The sequence below is a fragment of the Pteropus vampyrus genome, unplaced genomic scaffold (assembly GCF_000151845.1).
Source record: "Pteropus vampyrus isolate Shadow unplaced genomic scaffold, Pvam_2.0 Scaffold225, whole genome shotgun sequence".
NCBI classification, from domain to species: domain Eukaryota; kingdom Metazoa; phylum Chordata; class Mammalia; order Chiroptera; family Pteropodidae; genus Pteropus; species Pteropus vampyrus.
This window is the reverse complement of record NW_011889006.1, coordinates 2704787-2728736: the sequence shown is the minus strand read 5'-3', so window position 1 is coordinate 2728736 and position 23950 is coordinate 2704787. Positions and strand designations below refer to the sequence as shown.

The 23950-nt window shown below is 34.9% G+C and overlaps 1 protein-coding gene and 1 pseudogene across 4 annotated transcripts in view; both read left to right on the top strand.

Moving 5' to 3' along the window:
* The window catches only part of SRPK1 (SRSF protein kinase 1), a 62289-nt gene that overhangs the window by 5899 nt on the left and 32440 nt on the right, over positions 1 to 23950 (top strand). For all 4 annotated transcript variants that reach the window (XM_011373541.2, XM_023538473.1, XM_011373540.2 and 1 more), the window contains 4 exons: positions 16655 to 16773; positions 17835 to 17943; positions 18774 to 18861; positions 19951 to 20038. In XM_011373541.2, the coding sequence (XP_011371843.1) occupies positions 16655 to 16773; positions 17835 to 17943; positions 18774 to 18861; positions 19951 to 20038 (404 nt within the window). The remainder of the gene's footprint in view (positions 1 to 16654; positions 16774 to 17834; positions 17944 to 18773; positions 18862 to 19950; positions 20039 to 23950) is intronic.
* LOC111747511 lies at positions 22151 to 22269 on the top strand (annotated as a pseudogene).

Sequence of the window (23950 nt, the reverse complement as noted above, 5' to 3'; positions counted from 1 at the left end):
AAATGAGAGAAAATGGCAAAATAGACTTTCATGTATTCATCTCAACTTCAACAATTATTAGCTGTGACTAATGTTTTACCTATATCTTTTCCCATTCTTCCTATTTTAGAGCAAATCTCAGACATATCATTTTATAAATACTCTTAATTTTTAAAAACATAGCTACAGTATCATCACACACCTAAAATTTTTAAAAACAAATCCTTAATAGCGAATACCAATCTGTTCAATTTTTCCCATTAATTAGTTTGTTTGAATCAGGATTCATAAGGTTCTTACATTGCCATTGTTGGAAAAATCTCTCTAGTCTTTTTTATCTATAAGTTCTCCGTGGTTTTGTTTTTGTTAGACTACTTCGTAGGTGGTGGTGTACACTTCTTCAGAAAGCACCTAATGTCTGGTTGACTAGATCCATTATTTTATTTAGGATTGCAAAATGGTAATCTTTTCTTTAATAATTGTAATACTTCCATAAAGAGAAATTTCACCTCATCTCTTTGGTTACCTAGATAGCTAATATATATGAAAGACAAGATAAATACTTGATACTTTCCAGTTTTCAAAACAATGAGTTGGATTCCTACCATCCTCCAAAATGACCAGTAGAGATTGATTTGAACATATTTGTGGTTCAGTCCAGTGTGGTTGGTTTTTGGCATACAGCTTTATGGAGTTATAATTTACATACCATAGAATTCAGCTGTTTAAAGTGTACAGTTTAGTGATTTGTAGTATGTTCACAGAGTTGTGCAACCATTAACAAGATCTAATAAGTTTGAAACATTTCCGTCACCCCGAAAAGAAACCCTGTACCCATTAGCAGTCATTCATTCCCCTTAACGCTACCCTACCTTCAACCCTAGGCAACCACTAATCTACTCTATAGGTTTGCCTAGTCTGAGTATTTCATATAAATGGAATCATACAAAATGTGGTCTTTTTTGACTCACTTCTGTTACTTTGCATAATGTTTTCAATATCCATGCATTTTGTAGCATGTATAATTGTTATTTTTATTGTCTCATCTTTGGCCAGTCGGAGTACCTTAATGATGGCCCCTAAGTCCATTTGACTCGATTTGAGACATCTTTGATAGTTTTTTACATTTGGTATGACAGTTTGTCCAAACATATCTTGTATATTTTTGCCCCAGACCAGGAAATAGCCCTTTCTCTAAGAAGCCTTTAAGTGAGAAAAGGCATTTGGAGATCACAATCTGGGCACTTAAATTGCTTATTCCTACTGAGTTAGTCATTGTTACTAGGGCTTTTCTGTGATTAGAGCTAGGAAATAAGTTTTTTCTTTTCAAAAAAAAAAAAAATCATGAGTTCATGTTATACTTAAAAATCAAATTAAATAACCCAAAGACCTTTCTTCTTTGATGTTATATCTTTATCTCCTTTCTCCCACACTGAAAACCAACATGATTACTCATTTTTTACCCTCACATTATATAAATACAAAATAGCCTCAGTGATGATGCCAGCACTACCACCAATATGATTACTGAAAAAGTTAATGGCTTTTTATTGTTGTTCTTAGAGTATATTTCACTGTAGTTATAGAGTCAAATTACTGAGAAAGGTACATGGCCTTGTTCCTTGCTGTGTGATTATGTTACCACCTGGTTACAGAGATTCATTTGTTTCATTTCGCTTTCATTTTATATCATCTTTGGCCTTCTAGAAAAGATTCCTAACCTTGCAGAATTTGGGTCATCTGTGTTCTTAGTTTCAAAGGAAAATGTCTGTAATTTGTGATCGTGTTGATTTATTTTTAGAATATGGCTTATGAAGCATAATATAAGTAAACCAAAAGAGAATGGTGATTATTAGAATGCGTGGAGTGGGACTCCTTTATATCTAAAAAAGAAAAGACTTCTAGCTCTTGCTGGTTGTCCAGTGAGAAGATGAGTCCAGTGTTACCAGGTCTTCAGATTTTTTGAGAGATTCTCCAGAATGTTTAGCGTTCACAACTACTTAAAATTTTTTTTTAATCCATTGTAAACAAAAGTTAGGGGCGAGATCTGGCATTACAGCCTGCAATCTGTAATTTCTGCTATAGAGTCTTCACGGTGAGGATTAGGCATTAATAGGCTTAATACTGTCTCAAGCACCCTCTCGTAAAGTCACAGTAAGCACAGTTGAGGAAGAACCCTGTGGTCCTTGTGCCTCCTACAGAAGGATTAACTTCGGGAATTTAAAAAAGACCATGAGAGATCAGCTATGAAGACCAGAGAATCCAGTTTTTCGACTGCTTTGACAAATGATTTCAGAAAGTTATCAGAAACCACAAAATAAGTTTAAATATACTTTGTTCATTTTCAGAGACACAGAGTAACACTGAATACAAAAGTCAAGTTTCAGGAGCTAGATAAATAAAAATCATGTTCATTTTGTACCATGACATGCCTTTAGTTGTGCAGATGAAGATTAAGGCCAAATATCATTCATTGCTATTGGGTAATAAAATTTTGGGTGGTATAAATGCCTTGAGCATTACTGATAGGTATTTTAGAATAATGTATTAAGAAGTTTGAGTATTTTAACTACTGTATAAGAATTGTCACCAATAGTGAACAAACATCAATGCCATAAAGTTTGGAGATGGTACCATGAGTCATGTTGGTGATCTTTATATGTCGGCGGTCCCCAGTCTTTTTGGCACCAGAGACCAGTTTCATGGAATACAATTTTTCCACAGACCAGGGTGGGCTGGAGATGGTTTCTGAATGATTCAAGCACAATACATTTATTGTGCACTTTATTTCTATTATTATTACATTGTAACATATAATGAAATAATTACACAACTCACCAAGATGCAGAATCAATGGGAGCCCTGAGCTTGTTTTCCTGCAACTAGATGGTCCCATCTGGGGGTGATGGGAGATAGTGACATCCAAAGCGTGTTGCTTATGTCCAGTCTACTCTGAAATCTCGTTTTGGTTGCTGTCACTGCAGAAAACCCTGCTTCACAAAGATAGGATGTTGGAAATGGACACAGGCTTTTCAGTGCTTTCGTGGAAATCTCAGGATATTCTGCCCTGGCTTTAATCCAGAACGTATGGAGATGTGAAGTTGTCTCAAACATACTTTTAGGGCCACCGTCATTTGCGATCTCAAGCAGTTGATCCTTTCTAGCACTATTCACCTGGCTTATTCACAAATGGATCACAGATCCATTCCTTCCTAGTTCCAGGGGTCTTTTGTGATTGGGAAGTAATGCTCAAACTCTTTTGAAAGCTGAGATAGGTGATCATGCACCACCTGGAAGAAAGAAGGTCCTGGCTCAGTCTCTTTCAAAATCTCTGCTAATGTTTGAAACACGTCAAAAATCCCAATGTTCACTCATCGCTCCCATAATTCCAGTTTGGCTTTAAATACAGCCATTTTATCTGCCCACTTGAACAGAGTTGTCATTCTCCCTGAAGTGACAGATTGAGTTGATTAAGCAGGTTGAATAGGTCACACGAGTAAACAAGTTTTGCAACCTATTCTGTGTCACTGAAATGTGCTGCCAGTGGTGACTGTTCTCCTAAACAATCTTAAGCGGCTCTCATAAATCAGAAACTCTGGCCAGTGTGATGTACCTTTGGAAAGCCATCTCACTTCTGTGTATAAGAGGAGACGTGTGTGCTCTGTGTCCATCTCACAGCTGTGTGAACAGATGTGAGTTAAGGGCATGTACTTTAATGTGATTGAGAATTTTAATCACATCCTGTTAAATGTTAAGTTCAGGTGACATTTTTCAGCTAGCCAGAATTTCTCTATGGATGACACAGTGTGTAGACCCACATTCAGAAGTGACCTCCTTGATCTGAGTAGTGAAACCAGGAAGCTATCTGGTCATGGCAGCCACTCTGTCCATGCATATACTGACACAAAATGACCAATTCAGTTTTCCCGATACATAATTCAAAGACTTGAATAGTTCTGCAGCTGTGGTGTTGATTGGCAACAAAAGTGCACAAAACATATCGTCATGCACATCCTCCTGAAAAATATATCGTACAAAAACAAGCATTGTTGCATTGTTGTCAACATTAGTAGACTCGTCAGCCTGGATTGCGTATCACAGTGACTCATTAATTCAAATAGTTGTGCCTCAATGTCCTCTGCTATTTCATCAATTCATCTAGTTATGACACTAGCCGAAAAAGGAACACGTGCCACCTTTTGAACAGTAGCCTCTCCTAAAAGTTCACAACAGACATCCTTAGCAGCAGGCAGGATCAACTCTTCACCAATAGTTAAGGGCTTCTTAGCTTTAGCAATGCGGTTAGCCACTAAGAATGATGCTCTCAGTGCAGACACATTTGATGAAGTGGTGGCCTTCAATAATTGCTTCTGTTCTTTGTGTTCACATTTTTGTCTTTTGAAAAACTCCAAAGGCTTGTCTTTTAATGCAGGATGCTTGATCTCCATGTGGTGAAGTAGATTTTAAGATTTCATGGCTTCATTGGATAGCTGGTTGCCACATATTATACAGAGCAGGCTTGAAGAATCTGAATCACCTATTGGAATGTACCCGTAATTTAAGAAGGACTCTTGGTATTTTCTTTTAAATGCAGCTTGCTTTTTATTGGCAGTCTTAGCATCTTCTGCTGTCTTATCATTGGGTCTTTCCCCCTTTTCAAAGAAGCCCTTCAGCGACTTTTTTTTACTCATTTTGGCAAAGGTTAGCTTGTGGGCCTACCAAAACCATGACTGAGACAAGTGCGCAGTATGGGAAAGAGGTGCGGATAGAAGTGGTAAATAAAATAATGGGCAGGCCATGGCACAGACTGGAATAAATGTCGGATTCTGGCTTAAAGCCTGCCACCAGATGCAGCTGTACAATTGAAGTACATCAACTCACTTGCCACTATAAAGCTTGCCAGCAGATGCAGCTTAATTGTCACTTGCCACTCACCAACAGGGTTTTGATATGAGTCTGCAAGCAATTGGTTTATTATGGTCTCTGTGCAGTCAAACCTCACTGAGGCTAACGTTAATCTGTATTTGCAGCTGCTCACCAGTGCTAGCATCACCGCCTCAGCTTCACCTCAGATCATCAGGCATTAGCTTCTCATACGGAGCACACAATCTAGATCCCTCGCATGCACAGTTCATAATAGGGTTAGCGCCCCTGTGAGAGTTTAATGTTTGATGATCTGAGGTAGAGCTGAGGCGGTGATGCTAGCACTGGGGAGCAGCCGTAAATACAGATGAAACTTTGCTCACTCACCTACCACTCACCTCCTGCTGTGCGACTGGGTTCCTAACACCGGTCAGTGGCCCAGGGGGTGCGGACCCCTGTTATATATTTAATTTATTCGTTTTAAATTGTTTTGAGTAACTAGACATTTTTTTAAAAGGTTTACCAGTCTTTTGGGTGTGGTTTTGTGAACTTTTGTTTCCTGAAGTAGTAGAGTAGGCTTATTTTGTAACTGATTATAAATGTAATTTATAGGCAGCTATATCTTTGCATTTACTTTGTTCTTAATCATGTTGCTGCTCTATAAATGTTCAGCCTGTAAATGTTCTTAAATGGCCTTTCAACCAAGCAGTTTGATCAAAGATGTCAGGTTCTGTCTACACATGAGCTTGCTCCCTTGATACTCTTATACTTTTTTCTGTTCTGTAGCTACCTACGCCTTTGAGAACCTATTTAACAAGAATTGTATTTTGCATTTTTCTTTGCCAGAATTAAGACTATAATGAGATAAATAAGGTAACTCATGTTCATGTTTCTAGGTGGAAGGATAATATATTGTAGGTATATGCTCGTATGTTGTTTACCAAAAAGGGTTTGCTTTTTGAATTACACAGTCCCAGGTTCTAGTTTTCCTCTAACACCATTATTGGGTGAACTTGGACAATGTCATGCGACTTCCTTGAGTCTGAGTTTCCTATCTGTAGATGGCGAGTTTCTGTGGATGAAATTGCGTATGTCAATACCTAGCCCAGTGCTGAGCTGGAGTAAAGTGCTTTGGTGACGACTGCCTCCCTTTCTCATGCTTTCTTACTTACATTTGACTTTTATGTGAAATTTCTTACTACTATTCATGTATCAAACTAACAGTTTTAACTCATCTCTTGGTATTTCCTATATATCCAGGTTTATTTTAGAATATAGTTGCCTAAAGATCAGGGATAGTTTATATTTAATTATTTGTACGTAACACCTGATAACCTTAGGCACTTAAATTTTAATTTTGATGTTGCCAAACTAGCTCCAGTTCAGGATTACTGAGTTGAGATTACTACTTGAATATGTATCAGAAGTTAATTTCATTTTGCAAAAGAGAAATTATCTGTCAGGAAAAATATATATGAAAAAGGTAGCGAGAAAAATTTAGCATTTATTGAAGTCCACTGTTTGTAGTTGTTGAAACGTAATATAGTATCTTACTAAATTTTTGCATGAGATCAGGTACTGTAGAAGGGATACAAAGATGACTTTAAAAAGTTCTTCCTCTTGAGGGGCTTATGATTGCTTTCAAGGAGATAAGTATACAGATATGATCTTCCAGTTTGAATTCTTTTGCTAGGGTTACTGTAACAAAGTGCTGCAAACTGGGCAGCTTAAACAACAAACATGTATTGTCTCACAGTTCTAGAGGCTGTAAGTCTTAAATGAAAGTATCAGCAAGGTTGGTTCCTTCTGAAGACTGTGAGGGAAGGACCTGTTTGAGGTCTCTCTCCTTGGCTTGGCGATGGCTGTCTTCTCCCTGTTACTGTGCAGCATCTTCCCTCTGTCTGTGTCTCAATCTGTGTCCAAATTTTCGCTTTCATATGGACACTAGTCATATTGATTAGGGGTAATCCTAATGACCTCATCTTAACTTGATTTTGTCTTTAAATTCTGTCTTCAAATAAAGCCACCTTCTGAGGTACTGGAGGCTAGGACTCCATTATATCTTTTCGGGGTGGAGAGAACACAATTTAACCCATAACACAGTCCCTAGAAGACAGTTCTCTGCATTAGAAGATCCTACAATTCTTCATTCCTCAAGGCAGAAAGGAATGAAAGACTAAGTAAGTAAGACTAAGTAAGTAAGTAAGTTTACTTACATGTAAGTAAACTCATTTCTAAGGTGCTATTTCCAGTCAGCCTTTAGTTTGTCTTTTGAAGCCAGAGCTAAATCATTTCTACCCCAAAACACAATGTCTTCAAATCATTTCTTCCTCCCGCATTTCAGTTTTATTTTGAATTATTCCAGCATCTCTCACATCTTCACTCAAATGTCACAACCCTCTTTAAAATAAGGTCAGCTCACTTTGTTCCTTTACCCTACTTAATTTTTCTTTATAGCCTTTTTCATAGCCTGACGTTATAGAACATGTATCTCTGAAAGACACAGAGGAAGGACTTTGATGGAACTTTGCTGTCCCAACTTTAGCTATTCATCAGTGGAAACTCAAGAACCAGATAGATTCAGATAAATTAGGACTGTTTTTGTCACTTCATGCTAGAATGTCAAGGTGATGATGACCAGGGACTCTTTTTGTTTGCAGTTATATTTCCAATGCCTAGAGAAAAGTACCTGACAGTACCTATAGGGCACTCAATAAAAATAAGTTGAAAAAATGAACAAATATTTGCCTGTTCCTTTTCCCTTATTTCCTACATGCAATGCTAAAATTTATGTCAGGCACTGTACTAAGCATAGGATAAACATAACCTTTATGATCCCTGTGAGGTAGATATTTTTTCCTGCTTTCATTTTACACACTGGGCAACTGAGACACAAAGAACTTCTTGAATTAACAGTTTATTTAAAGTCACAGAGAGGTAAACTATGGAGCCATGATTAAACCTAAGTCTCCTGACACCAGAGACATTGACAGTAACTATCTCTGCAGTGTCTCCTGCATCTCTGCTTTCCAGTCGTACATTTTACCATCTCCTTGACAAAAGAATTTTTCTAGAGCACTGCTTTTGTAGGGTGATTCTGCTGCTTAAGTCTCTTGATGACTTTCTTCCACTTAAAATACTTAAATGCTTAACATTTAAATCTCTTCACCTTCTAGTTCTGTTAGGTACTGGTTGGGGAGAGGGAGATGTAATATATTTCAATTGAAGAATGATGAGTAATAGCTAAAGATGAAAGAGAGGATACATGCATAGTGTGTATCCCTTTTCTAGGCTTTTGGGATCCTGCAGTGAGCAAAATAAAGTCTGTCCTGAAATTTACATTCTGGGAGTGTGGGCAGAGGGTAGGGGAGAGCAGGCAGCCCGCTGCTATTTTATATGGCAGGGTCAGGGAAGTTCTCTGAAAAAACACCACTAATGGATCAAAAGAGGTAAAGTCAGAGAGATGAGTTTGGGGGGGGACAATGAAAAGTCAGATCATGTAGGGTCTTGTTGTAGGCAAGGATAACACCTAATATGGGTGCTTTATTGAAGATCACCAGTTTTTGTTTTGTTTTTGTTTTGTTTTAAGTATAATTGAGTCTAAATTGCTTCCTGTGGAAATCTAGGCTGCTGGGATTAGGAAAGCACAGAGTGCCATCTAGTGGTTGTTTATCATAAATGTGCGTGAGCCTTCTGGAAAATGAGCAAGCTCTACAGAAGTTTGGGTTGCCAACTCAGTCATATAAATGGAAAATGTGGATGCCTGAAGAAACCTTTATGAACTATTTGAGAGTAAGTTACATACATTGTACCCCTTTACCCATAAATACTTCAGTATTCCCTTAGAATAAGGACATTCACTTATATAACTACAATATAATTATCAAAATAGACAATAGGTTTTCTCCAGATTGCTGCTGTTACTTCCTCTCATGTCAGTATTACATGCTCCTTTCTAAGACCTTTCCTTATGAAGAGCAATTAGTTTGCTGCCATTGGCCAGCTGTCAAGAACTCTCAATAAGCAAGAAGAATCTTAATTCCTTGACTTTGGATTAATTCAAGGATAGCTTTAATTTCTATGAAAAACAGAAGGAAAAAAATGCAGTAGTTCTACTTATCTGCAGTTTCACTTTCTGTGGTTTCAGTTACCTGCAATCAACCATTGTCTGAAAATAGTAAATGGAAAATTTCAGAAATAAACGATTCATAAGTTTTAAATTGGGTTCTCAGTAGCATAATGAAATCTCACACCATTCCTTTCCATTCAGCCCATGAATCATCCCTTTATCCAGTGTTTCCCACCTGTTAATCACTTAGTAGCCATCTCAGTTGTCAGATGGACTCTTGTGGTATTGTGGTGCTTGTGTTCAAGTTACATATGTGTATATAAAAACTTTTTTTTTTTTGACTGAACTATTTGAAAGTAAGTTGCAGATAGCAGACACCCTATACAGATATTCTTTTACATATTTTTCTTAGCTGTGATAATGGTATTACGATTAACAATAATTACTTACAGCCAGTTTATATTCCTATTTTGCCAATGCCTTATAAATGTTATGGTTTAAAAGTCATGGTTCAGTTCAAGTTTTCATATTATATTTGGCTGTATTTGTTTCTTTATCTCTTTTCATCTAAAACAGCCCCTCTGCCCTCTGCCCAACGCCCCCTTATATCATTGACTTTTTCAAGATATCAGGCCAGTCGTCTTGTAAAATATCAAACTGTCCCACACTCTGGATTTATCTATATCTTCACGGTATTCTTCACCATGTTCCTTTATCTCTTTTATGTCCTTTAAACTGGAAGCTAGGTTAAAAGATTAATTGGGTTTCAGTTAAACATTTTGATGAGAATATTCAAGATAATGCTCTGTACTTCATACAGTATCATACTTTTTTAATTTTAGTTTTCAGTTAGAGTTGACATTATTTTATATTTCAGGTGCATAGCATATAGTGGTTAGACATTTATATAATTTACAAAGTGGTCCTCATCTGGTACCCACCTGGCACTATACAGTTATTACAATGTTATTGACTATTCCCTATGCTGTACTTCACATCCCCATAACTATTTTGTAACTACCAATTTGTACTTCTTCATCCCTTCTTCACCTTTTTCACCTAGCCCCCAATCCCTCTCCTGCCTGGCAGTCAATCATCAGTTTGTTCTCTGTATCCATGAGTCTATTTGTTTTGTTTGTTTATTTTGTTCTTTAGATTCTACATATAAATGAAGTCATATAGTATTTGTCTTTTCCTGACTTATTTCACTTAGCATGATACCCTCTAGGTCCATCCATGTTGTCGCATATTGTATTTTTAGTGGGAAGTTTGATCATATGGTTATTGGAATCTAGTTTTTGAATAGTTTTTAAAGTAAAACTTTCTGTTATTCTATTACAGTGCATAACCCCCTTAGATTAAATTAGAAAACATTAGCCTTTGTGCATATATTGATTGAACCTGAAGGCTTTTTTGTCCCGAATGGGAGAACAAGTTTTGCTTTTATTGCATACTTTCTCTTCCTGGACTTGCTATTCTCAGTAGCACATGAAGAACTAGACAGGAAGTAATGGCTTTATTTCTGGGATCAGCTATGCAATATTGTTCTGTATACTTCGGTAAAATACTCAAAATAACTTTTCCTCAGTTATGTACTCATTACAAAAAGCAGTGGTGGACTTCAGTATCTTTGTGGCTTTGAATTAGCCTAAAACAAGGAAATTTGGTCTTTTTGGTATCACTAATGTGAAAGGTATTTAGATGTTCCATACCATTTTTATAGTTGATGTTTTTGTTGTTTAAAACATATTGCTGCTTTTAAATTTGATCCATCTTTGGGGAGGGGAGATACAACATGTTTATGAATTGGAATTTCTAAACTATATTCTTTTGGAGTGCAAAAATTATCCTATATCAGAGTTGTCGCTGTCTTTTCTGTAAGGTTTTAGGCAAAATGTAGTACTTTGAAGTCAAGGGTTATTTTAGGTAATTGTACTTTGAAATAATTGCATGGTCATGAATGAGTTGAATATTTCCAAATGAAATAACAAAGAGGGGAAGTTACATAATAATAAAGTCCAGACTTTTTTTCTTTCTGTTTCCACCCCCTCTACGTTTAGTGAACAACCACCCTTCCTTGAGAGAAGCAACAGAATGTTGTATGAGAAGCATCGGGCATGACTAGATGAACACAATGAAGCTACTTTATAGTAACAGGAAAAAAAAACCACCTCTCCTTTAATGTCAGAGTACTTTCATGTACAGTATCACACAAGAAGCTTTACTGAAATGATGTAAATAATCTTTTTAAAAAAGCAAGCAACAGAATAAGATATCTTATTGACAAGAATAGGGATAGAATTAGTGTGTTGTGGTGTTCATATACTAATAAGTGACGTTTCTGCTAAATATGAGAGGATTCTAGAGGCAGTGATGATTCAACCATGACAAAAAGCGCCACTCTAAAAAGGAAAATAAAAATGCTCCATCTAACAAGTATTTCCTAAGTCCAGAATATTTTAATCTCAGATAGTATATCTTGAAATTAATTGTAATTGTGTTAAATGCAGGTACTATTGGTAACTTTCTCCCAAAATTTTTAAATTGCATTCCTCAGATTAGCTGCCAACTATTGAAGAAAAGCTATAGTCAAGAACTCCAGTCCAAAGAGACTATCCATATTTTTCTATGTGAAAATAATAATAATAATAATAGTAATAATAATAGCACCTGTTGCCAGACACAGTTCTTAGCCTTTAATGGGAACTAACTCATTTAATGTTACAGCAACCATACAAACTTGGTGCTTTTATTTTTATGACTTTATAGGTAAGGAAATAGACTCAGAGAGGTTAAGTTACTTGCTTAAGATCACACAGGAAGTAAGTATTAAAGCCAGGATTTGACCATAAGCAAGTTATCCTAGAGTCTAGGCTCTTACCCTCTATGTTATAATATCTTTCAGGTTAGATAGTATATGATTGGCATTGAGGTTCTGGAAGAGGAGAGACAAAAGGGCACATCTGTGTCTTTGAGATTTTTTGGTATTTGTCAATTTGTATAGAGAAAAATCCATTTTCTTTTTCTATTTAACCTCAATTGCCATGAATTCCCTGGTATAGGTAACTTAATCAAACTGAGACTATGAAGATGAAGGGATAATCCTGACTCCTTTTCTTCTGCAGATGTTTGGTGTACAATGTCTTTGTTATCATTTTTGTTTTGTTTTGGAAAATCTGAAAATCAGAGGGCTCTCAGAAGCAGGTCTTGGGGAAAACACACAGACAGAAAGGTATGCTTGAGACAGTGGAAGAACCTAGCAATATGATACATTTTTTAAAAAGATAGTAATGGATACTCTAGAAGTTCATTGTATAGAAACATTTTCAAATACAGTAAGAATTCAAAATGGAACATATTGATTAAGGGATACAAGGAGGTGACCCTTTTAGCAATTTACAATTTTTACCTCAAATGAACAAATTGGTAATCAGTTTTTAGATAAACAAATGAAGGTGATTCATACAGCCAATACATTTACTCAGCCCTCTCTTGCTAGATGTTTAGGTTTCCAGGTTGTTCAAAGAAAGAGATTATGTCTCTTGATATTAAAAAAAGAGAGTGGAAACCTTGTAATTAAAAGCTTCAGTCCTCTGTTCTACCCTTTCCCCAGTCATAGGCCTACTTCCTCAGGTAAATACTTTTACCTATTTCTTTGTGGTTTCTTTTGTTTATTTTTTTATTGAGCTATAATTGACATATAACATTATTACTTTTGTGTTCTTTTGTTTAGATGCACATCTCCAGCATACTTATTGCTATTTCTTGATTCATCAGCTTCAGCTATTACCATCAATTCATGCTATGATTAAAGGAGATTTAATTCATTTATTCTACCTCCACTCTTTCTCCCAATAAAGCACTATGTTTAGATCCAGTTTTTTAACAACTTTTTTGAGATACGAGCCACATCTATAATTCAAAAATTCACCCATCTATCGTATAGAGTTCGGTGGTTGTAGTATATTCACAGAAATGTGCAGTTGCATCACAATCTAAATTTAGAACATTTTCATCACCCATACACTGCCCTCTAAAAAATCCAAACCCATTAGCAGTCACTCACCCTTACATCTTTCCCCAGATTCTCACAACCAGTTATGTACTTTCTGTGTCTATGAATTTGCGTGTTCTGGACATTTCGTGTAAATGGAATAGTACATGTGGTCTTTTGAGACTGACTTCTTTCACTTAGTATATTTTCAAGGTTCATCCATGCTGTAGGATATGTCACTATTTTATTCTTTTTTATGGCTGAATATTTCATTGTATGGATATACCACCTTTTGTTTATCCGTTCATCAGTTTATGGATATCTGGGTTGTCTCTATTTGGGGGCTATTATGAATAATACTGTTGTGAACATTCATGTACAATTTGTTGTGTGGGCAGATGTTGTTTTCATTTGTCTCGAATATATACCTAGAAGTAGAATTACTAGATTATATGGTAATTCTAATGTGTAATATTTTGAGGAACTGACAAACTATTTTGCAAAATGCTTGCACCATTTCACATTTCTACCAGCAATGTATGAGGGTTCCAGTTTCTCTACATCCTCACTATATAGATCCACTATTGATTACTTCATGACTTTACCTCAACCTTTAGTGTAAGCCCTGACATTGGTTATTTTTCTTTTTTATACTGCAAATGCATGACTTAAACTTTGATTGTCAAGGCATTTATCTCAAAAAGGCATCCACGTCAAAAACGCTATCTTGAATAAACATATTGCCAGGCACACAGCTCGATAGAGAGCCAGGCTGCCTCTCCCCACTGAGGTTCCTTTGTTTTAGAGATCTCAGTTGACTTCAGTAACTGACCATTTGGGCTACTTGTTTTCTCTTCCCATACTTTTAAGTTCACTAATAGTGGGCCCCTAAAACCCTAGGCACCCTCCCTCAAACCCAATAAAAGCAGTACCCAAAGCCTGTGTGTGTACATGTTTCCTCTCCCTTCTATTCTCCCTCTTCCTCTTCCCCTACCCCCACAACCTCAATGCGTGGCCCCAGGTATGTTCTGTAATTTCCAGGTCCTATGAGTAATAAACCTGTATCTTTTCAGAGTTTCCTGATGGTTATTACTGAAGATCTTGAAATCATAAGAACCATAAGGGCTGGTCCAGCCACGACGTTGGTTATTCATAGGCTGAGACCAGTACAAGTTTTAGGGTTTTCTATGTATCATATGCCATCTGCATGTAATAATCAATTTACTTCTCCCTTTCCAATTTGGATACCTTTTCTTTCTTTTTCTTACCAAATTGCTTTGGCTAGGACTTCCAATACTATATTGAATAGAAGTGGTGAGAGTAAGCATTTTTGTCTTGTCCTGATCTTAGAGGAAAGGCTTTCAACTTTTCACCACTGAGTCTGATTTTAGCTGTGGGCTTGTCATATATGGCCTTTATTATGTTGAGGTACGTTCCCTTTATACCCATGTTATCAAGAATTTTTATCATAAATGGATGTTAAATTTTGTCAGATGCTTTTCTACATCTATTGAGGTGATCATATGATTTTTATCCTTTAATTTTGTTATTATGGTATATCACATTGATTTGGGGGTATTGAACCATCCTTGCATTCCCTGGAATAAATCCCACTCGATCAGGGTGTATTATGCTTTTAATGTGTTGTTAAATTTGTTTTGCTAATATTTTGTTGAATACTTTTGCATCAACATTCATCAGGGATATGGGCCAGTAATTTTCTCTTCTTGTAACATCCTTGTCTGATTTTGGTAATGCTGGCTTCATGAAATGCGTTTGCAGAGGTCCCCTCTCTTTTATTTTTTGGAAGAGTTTGAGAAGGATTAGTATTAATTCCTTAAATGTTCAGTAAAAGTTACGAGTGAAGCCATCTGGTCCTAAATATGTATTTCTTGTAATGTTTTTGATTACTAATGGAATCTCCTTATTAGTAAATGGTCTGTTCAAATATTCTGCTTCATCATGTTTCATTCTTGGTAGATTGTATGTTTCTGGAAATTTATCCATTATTCTAGGTTGTTCAATTTGGTAGTGTATAATTGTGTTCATTGTGTTCATCAGTCTATTATGATCCTTTGTATTTCTGTGATCAGTTGGAACATCTCTTTCTGATTTTATATATTTGAGTCCTTTTACTTTTTTTCTTGTTGAGTCTATATAAAAGCTTGTCAGTTTTATCTTTTTAAGGAACCAGCTCTTAGTTTCATTGATGTTCTCTTTTGTCTTTGGTCTCTATTTCACTTATTTCTGCCCTAATCTTTATTTCTTTTTTTTTCCTTCTTTTACTGAGTTGGGGCTTCATTGTTTTATTTTTTCCTTATTTCTTGAGGTATAAAGATAGGTTGTTTGAGACTTTTCTTGTTTCTTGAGGTAGACATTTATTGCTATGAAATTCCCTCTTAGAACTGCTTTTCTGCCATCCCGTAAGTTTTGGTATGTTATATTTCTGTTTTCGTTTGCATAGAATGAATACCTTTTTCAAGGTGTTTTTTTTTTTTTTTTCTCTCTTTTGATTTCTTCTTTGACTCATTGGTTGTTCAGTAGCATATTGTTTAATCTCTACATACTTGTGAATTTTCCAGTTTTCTTTGTGTGATTAATTTCTAATTTCATAACATTGTTGTCAGAAAAGATGCTTGATATCATTTCAATCCTCTTAAACTAATGAAGACTTTTGTGGCCTCGCATATGATCTGGAGAATATTTCATGTAATCCTGAAAAGAATGTGTATTCTGTTGGTTTGGGATGGAATGTTCTGTATATATCTATTAAATCTGTCTAGTCTGACACGTTAAAGTTGATATTTCCTTATTCATTTTCTGTCTGGATTATCTATCCATTGATCTAAGTGGGGTATAAAATCCCCTACTATTATTGTATCATTGTCTATTTCTCCCTTTAGTTCTGTTAATACATTTAGGTGTTCCTGTGTTGGGTACATAAATATTGACAAATGTTATATCCTCTTGTTTGATTGACTCCTCTATCATTATGTAACACCCATCTTTGTCTCTTATTACAGTCTTTCTTTTAAAGTCAGTTTTGTCTGATATAAGCATAGCTACTCCAGCTTTCTTTTGGTTTCCTTTTGCATAGAATGAATTACCTTTTTCATCCCTTCATTCTCAGTCTGCATGTGTCCTTAGATCTGTATAAATAGGGAGAGTGTTTCTATCCTTATATGCTAATTTAACTTTAGGGAAATAATTCTGAATATAGAATAAAGATTATCCAAAAATATTCAACAGCTTTATTTTCAGTAGTGAAAAATTAGAAACACATTGAACATCCAGCGGAGCAGAATGTGCCAAAGTAAGTTATGATACTTCTAAGATTTAAGAGATTGAATAGGAATGAGAGGGAAAGTTTACAATATAGTAGGAAAAGCAGGATATAATTTTTTTATGTAATATTGAATTATAAATGTTTTTTATAAAAATACAGTGAAATAACTGGAAGAAAATGTAATAGTTTTACCAGCGATTATGTTTGGATATTGTGATTCAAGTAATTTTTCCCTTTGTACTTTTTTTTTCCCCAGATTTTCTTTAATCATGTACTGATTTTTTTAAAAGTAGTATTTTCCTAACATGGGGTAAAGAGATAATTAATGCTTTCATAGCCCTCCACTAGATAATATTCTGTTTATATTATCTGTTCAGTTGGGGGATGTTTTGATAATGATATTTTCTTAAAATCCTGTTTTCTTCTGTCCATTTGGATTGAACACGTTTGTATTATTTCTTAGATCTGAAACTCAGCACCGAGGCTCTGCTCCCCACTCTGAGAGTGATCTACCAGAACAGGAAGAGGAGATTCTGGGATCTGATGATGATGAGCAGGAAGATCCCAATGATTATTGTAAAGGTAAGGCTTTCTGTAGGAGCTACTAAGTAAGTCATGATTCACGTATATGCAGTTTTTCATTTGAATGTTTGATCTATCAGTGTAAACAGTTTTGATGCTTTCTGCTTATTGCTCTTTTTTCTGTTGAGCTAGGAAACGGTATTTCTTCTTAGTTTGACTTAATTTATTAAAACTTAGTTTTATATTAAATCTGTTTTTACCCTTTTTTCTCTTTAAAAGTAATAGTGCATATTTACCTTAGGAATTTTCAGAAATATATTAAACGAAAAGAAAATAAAAGCCATCTTTAATGCTATCACTCAGAGGTAAGTGTGATAAGATTTGGTATGTAGACTTTTGCAGAACACCTTTTAATTACTTTTTCCTCATAGAGATGATTGCTAATATAAGTTAAACTGGAATTATAGATACTTATACTGTGTCACAAAGTTGCCTGATACTTCTGTTTCTTTATGAGACTCTCTAGTATTCTTGGATAAGAACTTATAACAGAATGTATCTTACCATATAGGAGAGCCTGGTTCTTTTTATTCTCAGCTGGCATAAGATAGATGTTGAAATACTTTGATTCATGCCACTGTTGGCAGCCTTGTTTTGTTGTGTTTTAGAGAAGCAAATTCTCTGTTTTCTTTTTAAGTTAAATAAATGGAATTCATTGATCTGTCTCCTAAAAAACATCCTGAGACTGCAACTGTAAATCGATTTATATGTTTAGATAAATCTAGTGGATTACCAAGGGGCAAGAATATTGTGATACATAACCTTATTTTTTCTTGAGGATGACTTATTTTAAGTAGCTTTGTTCCACAAAGCATCTCTTGCTCACTCTAAGTCATTAATCTTACTGTAAAGTTTTGGGTTTTTTGGGGGTAGGGAGGGTAACATAAGCTTAATAATACTGTGTGGCTGACATGACTTAAATTTTTCTTCTATTGAATTGATTGTATATAAGAAACCATTTTTATTTGATAAAAGGTGTATATATAGAAGTTGGAAAATGGGATGTGAGATACTTTTTCAAACTATTTAAGTGACTGTTTCCCTCCTATTGTTTCTTCCAGGAGGTTATCATCTGGTGAAAATTGGGGATCTATTCAATGGAAGATACCATGTGATCCGAAAGTTGGGCTGGGGACATTTTTCAACAGTGTGGTTATCGTGGGATATTCAGTAAGTTTTTGTGGTCCTGCAAAAGAATTAGTTAGGTGTGATCTTTATGTTCTTGGGCAAATAACTTTCCTTTGGTGAAGAAGACCCTAGAGACAAATGATTAATTAAATTAATATCAGCAAGGCACTTAGCACTCCCCAAATCAAAGCATTACCAACTTAAGAAAGTATGGTATGTATATTCATAGTTTTTCCCACTGGAATAGAGTTAAATTTCTGGGTGATGTCTTAGACCAACCTATGTGAAATTATTTTCTTATATTTTGTTTTGGTAACAGATTTGCTTGGCCATATAGTCTAAAGCTACTCTCTACATAAAAATCACAGGCAGTTCACATTGGATGTTTACCTAAAAGTATACCATCTGTCTTTGATGAGACCACATTTGCTATCTATGCACGTTATTATTTTATCAATTTGTTTTCACCCAAGTATTTCTTTTGACTTCTTATAGGAAAGTATTATGGCTTTTAACATTTTGGCTTTTACCAAATATACTGGATACTTTTTATTTGGTGCGGTTTGCTCTCTTATTTATCCCCATTTCATGGTTTTAGTTGGATTCAGAGAAACATTAAGAAGGTAGATTTTAACTTAGAGAAATGTTTGGTGACCGACATTACCCCAAAACAGATCTTCTTCCTGTAAATTAAATCTGGCTAGTCAATTAACAGGTACAAGTAGTCCCACAGAAGTAGCCTGTGTTTGAGTATAGGGCATTGTGAAATCAATATTGGTACTTTTGTCACTGTGTCCCAGTTATAGCTAAATTTTAGCTTCCTAAAGTAAGGGTAGGACATTTAGTCTTAATTGTTTGTGTTTATTTCTTAGGGGGAAGAAGTTTGTGGCCATGAAAGTAGTTAAAAGTGCTGAACATTATACAGAAACAGCACTAGATGAAATCCGGTTGCTGAAATCGGTGAGTATTAGATCGTATGTGTGACTGCAACGCATTAAACAAATTTTATTCAATTAAGATATACCAAGTGTAAATTCTTTAGCATGGCTAATTTTTAGTATAAAGTTCCAATATCTTTAAAGAAGTAGAGGAAAACAACAATATTTACACATTCTGAGCATGTGGTAGGGAATTGGTGGAATATGCTGTCATAAGAATTCTTCCTACATACACACCAAAAAAGTTTTCAAATAAACAAAAATGTTTATTGAGCATGTTTTATGTGTCAGATAGCACAAAGAATGTTTTTCTTTCCTACTATGGTTAAAAGGAAAATTATGCAAACCAATATATAATATGTTTTGTTTTAAAATGTTATAAAAATAAACATAGTATTTATTCCCGTATACCTGGAAACAGGTAAATTTATCAGAAACTTATTTTAAGTTTTGTCGTAAACCAGGAAGATGTCAGTGAAATAAAAGGAGCTTAAACTCAAGAGTTAGAAAACCTGGGTTTTAGGATCAATCAGCTCTATCCCAATATATCCTCCAATTCATTATTTTATTTCTTTTGAGCCTTAAATTTTTCATTTGTAAAGTGACAATGTTAGACCAGGAGAGCTCTAAGGAATACTTTTCAAAGTGCTAGTTTGTGACAAGAAAAGGAGTTTGTGACAAGAAAAAGGAGTTTGTGCCCAAAAGTAAATTAATGTACTGCTTCCTTCATTGGGAAAGTTTTTCTATGAAAAAAAAAATACATCAGCTGAATAAACAGTGTGGTTAGTGCTGTAGTTGATTTGCCTCCTGCAAAAGTTCCTTAATTCCTCATGGCCTGGTTGCCAGCAGTTAATTTAGGAGTCACACTGAGTAACAAAATGTCATTTTAGAACAGTAGTCTTTTTCAGTTGTATTTCCTTTTGTGAACCGTTTAAGTTCCTTGCCTATTTGAGCTTTTAAAATTTTAGTATATTTTTCTTGTAGATTTGTAAAAGTTTCTCTTGGAGTAATTAATCTTTTGTAATATTTGCTGCAGGTAGTCCTTCCTCCACCATTTGGTTTATTTCCATGCTTTCCTTTTTACTAAATACTGTTCCTTCCTCACTTATAGGTTCGCAATTCAGACCCTAATGATCCAAACAGAGAAATGGTTGTTCAACTACTAGATGACTTTAAAATATCAGGAGTTAATGGAACACGTATCCTTTTAAAAAACCTTTGAAAATAAATCATGAATTAACTCTATCCCAAAGAAAGGAACCAGATTTCTATAAGACAGCATTGGTCTCTCTTCTCAAGGCAAACTGTAATCAAATTACTTTCTTTTGTTTTAAATTTCTGAACCCAGATGTGAATCATATCTGTCTTTGTATGTTGTGATTTTGGGGGGATATTGCTTTAGGTTTTTCTCCTTTTCAGCCAAATTAAACCAAAATCAAAAGAGCTTTTTTAGAAAATAGCCTTAATTAAAGGTTTTTTTGATTTTTATTAATTAGCACGTAGATTTTAGTGGAAGTAATTTTTCATGATAAATATTGGATAAACAAGAATTTAACACATTTTATTATTTATCAGACCTCAACATTGAAGAAGCTATGCGTGTAGGTTAATGCTTAGAATCTAAACAGGTGTGATTGTTCACATTCTATCATAATGAAAAAACTGACTTGTTTCATGTTTTTATCTGGATTCTTAGAATTTTAGAGTTGGAAGGAACCTTAGCTGATATCCTTTACAAGTTAATGTCAGAGCAACATTGAATGAGATAATCAAAATGTTTTTTTAACAGCAATGCTTATAAAAGCCTATCAGATTTTTCAGAATAAAAGAGAGTCTCTCTCAGATTGGAGAGTCTAAAACTACCAGTTCATAAACTATTTACAAATGTAAAGGGAAGACATTTCATATATCATTCTATTTCCCTGCATGTTAAACTTCTTTTAACACACGTTCTTAATTGCAAGTGATACACTTTTTTTAAGAAGTAGTATCATATGGACTGTGGTAAGAGATTTGAAAAGAGACACTAGAAAAGAGGATGAGAGAACAGGTAATAATGTGAAAAGATTTATCATTCCGAAGTTAGTTATGAGTTATTTCTTCGAAGAAGTAGAAGTAAAAATCACATATCCCCCAATATGTCAAAAACTGCTTCAAGAATCATCCTATTTTAAAACAGTATCTTTTGTCCTATTGCGGTCACTTTTTTGATGACTCTGTGTGTATATGTGTTCAAATTATTAAGAATAACCAAGAAATAACATACACAGGATCTAATGATGGCCATCAAATTCTGTTTCTCTATAATTTGATCTTATAATGTTTGTCATTTGTCACATTTTTCTACTAATTTGGGAAGTTTACAGATAAAACTGTGCAAATATTCTAAACAGTCTCCTCAGTAATGCTTAGTGACTTTATTTGACCCAAAGCAAGAAGGCTTTTTAAAAAATTATTTAAATATCTTAGTAGCTTTCAATTCAAGTTCCAGGATATTCCAAACATTACCAGGTAGTTTCTCTACTTTTTACCCACTGAGTCCCTATTTTATTCATTTCTCCCTTTTTGCTTAGCCATTTCTCTCCGCCCTTCCTCCTACTTGTCTCAGCTCTCTTGGCTACTGCATTTTATGCTGCTAGAGATTGAAAAGGATAAAACCAGTAGCGCTAGGGTTAATGGATTATGTTAGTCTTCAGGGTTAATAGGTTATGTTAGTCTTCTGCCCCTCATCTCTTTTCACGACACAGACATGCCTACATGGAGCCATAGATCTGTTTTGTTTTGTTTTGTTTTTTTGTATATTGGTTTTTCTCGGAGCACTATCCTTTCTTATATTAAAATATGAAGGACCTTGAACTAGAAAGTTAGTTATACAGACTTCAATATAAATTGAAGTCATCCATGGGTGGTGAGGGGAGAGGAGTAGTTAAGAAGGGACAGCTGGTCTATATATAATATTGACGTTGGCCAGCGATTGTCATTATTGGCTACCTATGTTACCTACCATGTGTTAGGATCCTTTTTTTTTCCTAGTATGTATTTTGCATCTTTTGCGAACTCCTCTTATTCAGAATGCACCCTGAATTTGGCTTTTAATTAGTTTTCAGCCTTTTGTTTTTTTATACCATCTCCCCGAAACATGTTTTTTATATATCCTTTTGATATTTTATTCAATTTTTGCTTTTTTAAGCTACTAAATGTTTGGTCATTTCAGTATCACTGCATACAAATTAAGACAACATTGTTGCCAAATTACAGTGTTTCCCTCAACAAATAAAAGTTTACATTGAAGGTGGCAACATTAAGAAAATAGCTATGGCCATGCTACCCTGAACAAGCCCGATCCCATCTGATCTCAGAAGCTAAGCAGGGTCGGGCCTGGTTAGTACTTGGATGGGAGACCACCTCGGAAGACCAGCTGCTATAGGCGTAAAAAATAAGTAAATAAGTGAGTAAATAAATAAAAATAACTTAAAATTTTGTTAAAGCAATCTATGTTTTTAAAATTCTGTTTTGGTATATTTTATATATACAAAAGTAGAATAGTTTAATGAATCCCCACAGATCCATTACCCATTTCAAGTATTATGAACTCATAGCCAGTATTGTTTTGTCTATTCTGCCTGATAATTTTGTGGCCAATCTTAGATGTACTGTTTCATCCATAATTATTCTAGAATGTATCTCCAAAAGATAGGGACTCTTTTAAGATGTAACGTGAATGCAATTATTATACCTAAAAATATTGGTACCAACTTCTTAGCTATTTGGTATCTAGTCAGTGTTTCAGTCTCTCCAGATGTCTCATACTTTTTATTCTTAGTTTTTTTATTCTTATTTGAGTCAGCATTTACATAAGGTCATTGAAAGTTTCTTTATTTTTTGGCACATCAAGATGTTTGGCACATCATCTTATACATTTCCTGTTCAAACCTGGAAACATCCATTTCTTCAAGAAGCCCTAACTCCTTTTTAGTTAGAAATGGCGAACAGAATCAAAGCGCTAGGAGTACACTTTGCTATTGGGTTGATCGTTGTCATTTTTATGATTTGTTTGTTAATCTGTCGTGAAGAGTAATACCTCCATTCCCTCTTCACCCTTTTTTTAGATCACTTGAAGTTGCCCCCACAGATTACTTTTGCAGGTGGGTAGATTTGTTTGGATAATTTTTTTTCTCTGGTTTTTCATTTTGGATAGTTTCTACTGCTATGCCTTCAAGTTCACTAATCTTTTTATTCTGTATTGCCTAATCTGCCATTTATCCCATCCAGTGTATTTTTCATCTCACATTGTGCTTTTCATCTCAGAAATTCAGTTTGGGTCACTATATCTTCTATATCTCTGCTTTTCAATATATGAAATACAACCATACCTTTAATTTTCTTGTCTGCTAATTCTAACATCTTTGACAGTTTTGGATTAGTTTCAAATGATCATTATTCTAATTTTCAGATATGTCTTCTTAAATCTTTGCTGCCCGGTAATCTTTGAGACATTGTGATTTTTACCTGTTAGCTGCTGGATATTTTTTTATCCCCATAAATCTTCTTGAGCTTTGTTCTGGGAAGCAGTTATGTTTCTTGGAAACAGTCTGATCCTGTTCAGATTTTACTTTTATGATGTGTTAGGTGGATCCAGAGCAGTGTTTAGTCTAGGGCTAAACATTCCCTCGACTGAGGCAGTACCTTCCTGAATAATTTATCCAATGCCCAGTGACAATGAATTTTTCTAGTCTTTTTTTTTCATTTGAGATATAATTGACATATAACACTTTATTGGTTTTGGATGTGCAACATAATGATAATATACAATACAGTATTGTTAACTATAGTCACCGTGCCATACATTATATCCCCAGGACTTATCTTCTAACTGGAAGTTTGTACCTTTTGATCACCTTCATCTATTTCTTCCACCCTTCCCCAAACTTCTGGCAACTACCAATCTGCTCTCTGTATCTATAGGTCTGGGTTTTTGGTTTTTCTTTAGATTCCATATATAAGTGATATCATCCAGTATTTGTCTTTCTCTTACTTATTTCACTTAGCATAATTCCCTTAAGTTTTATCCATGTTGTTGCAAATGACAGGGTTTCTTTTTTTATGGCTGA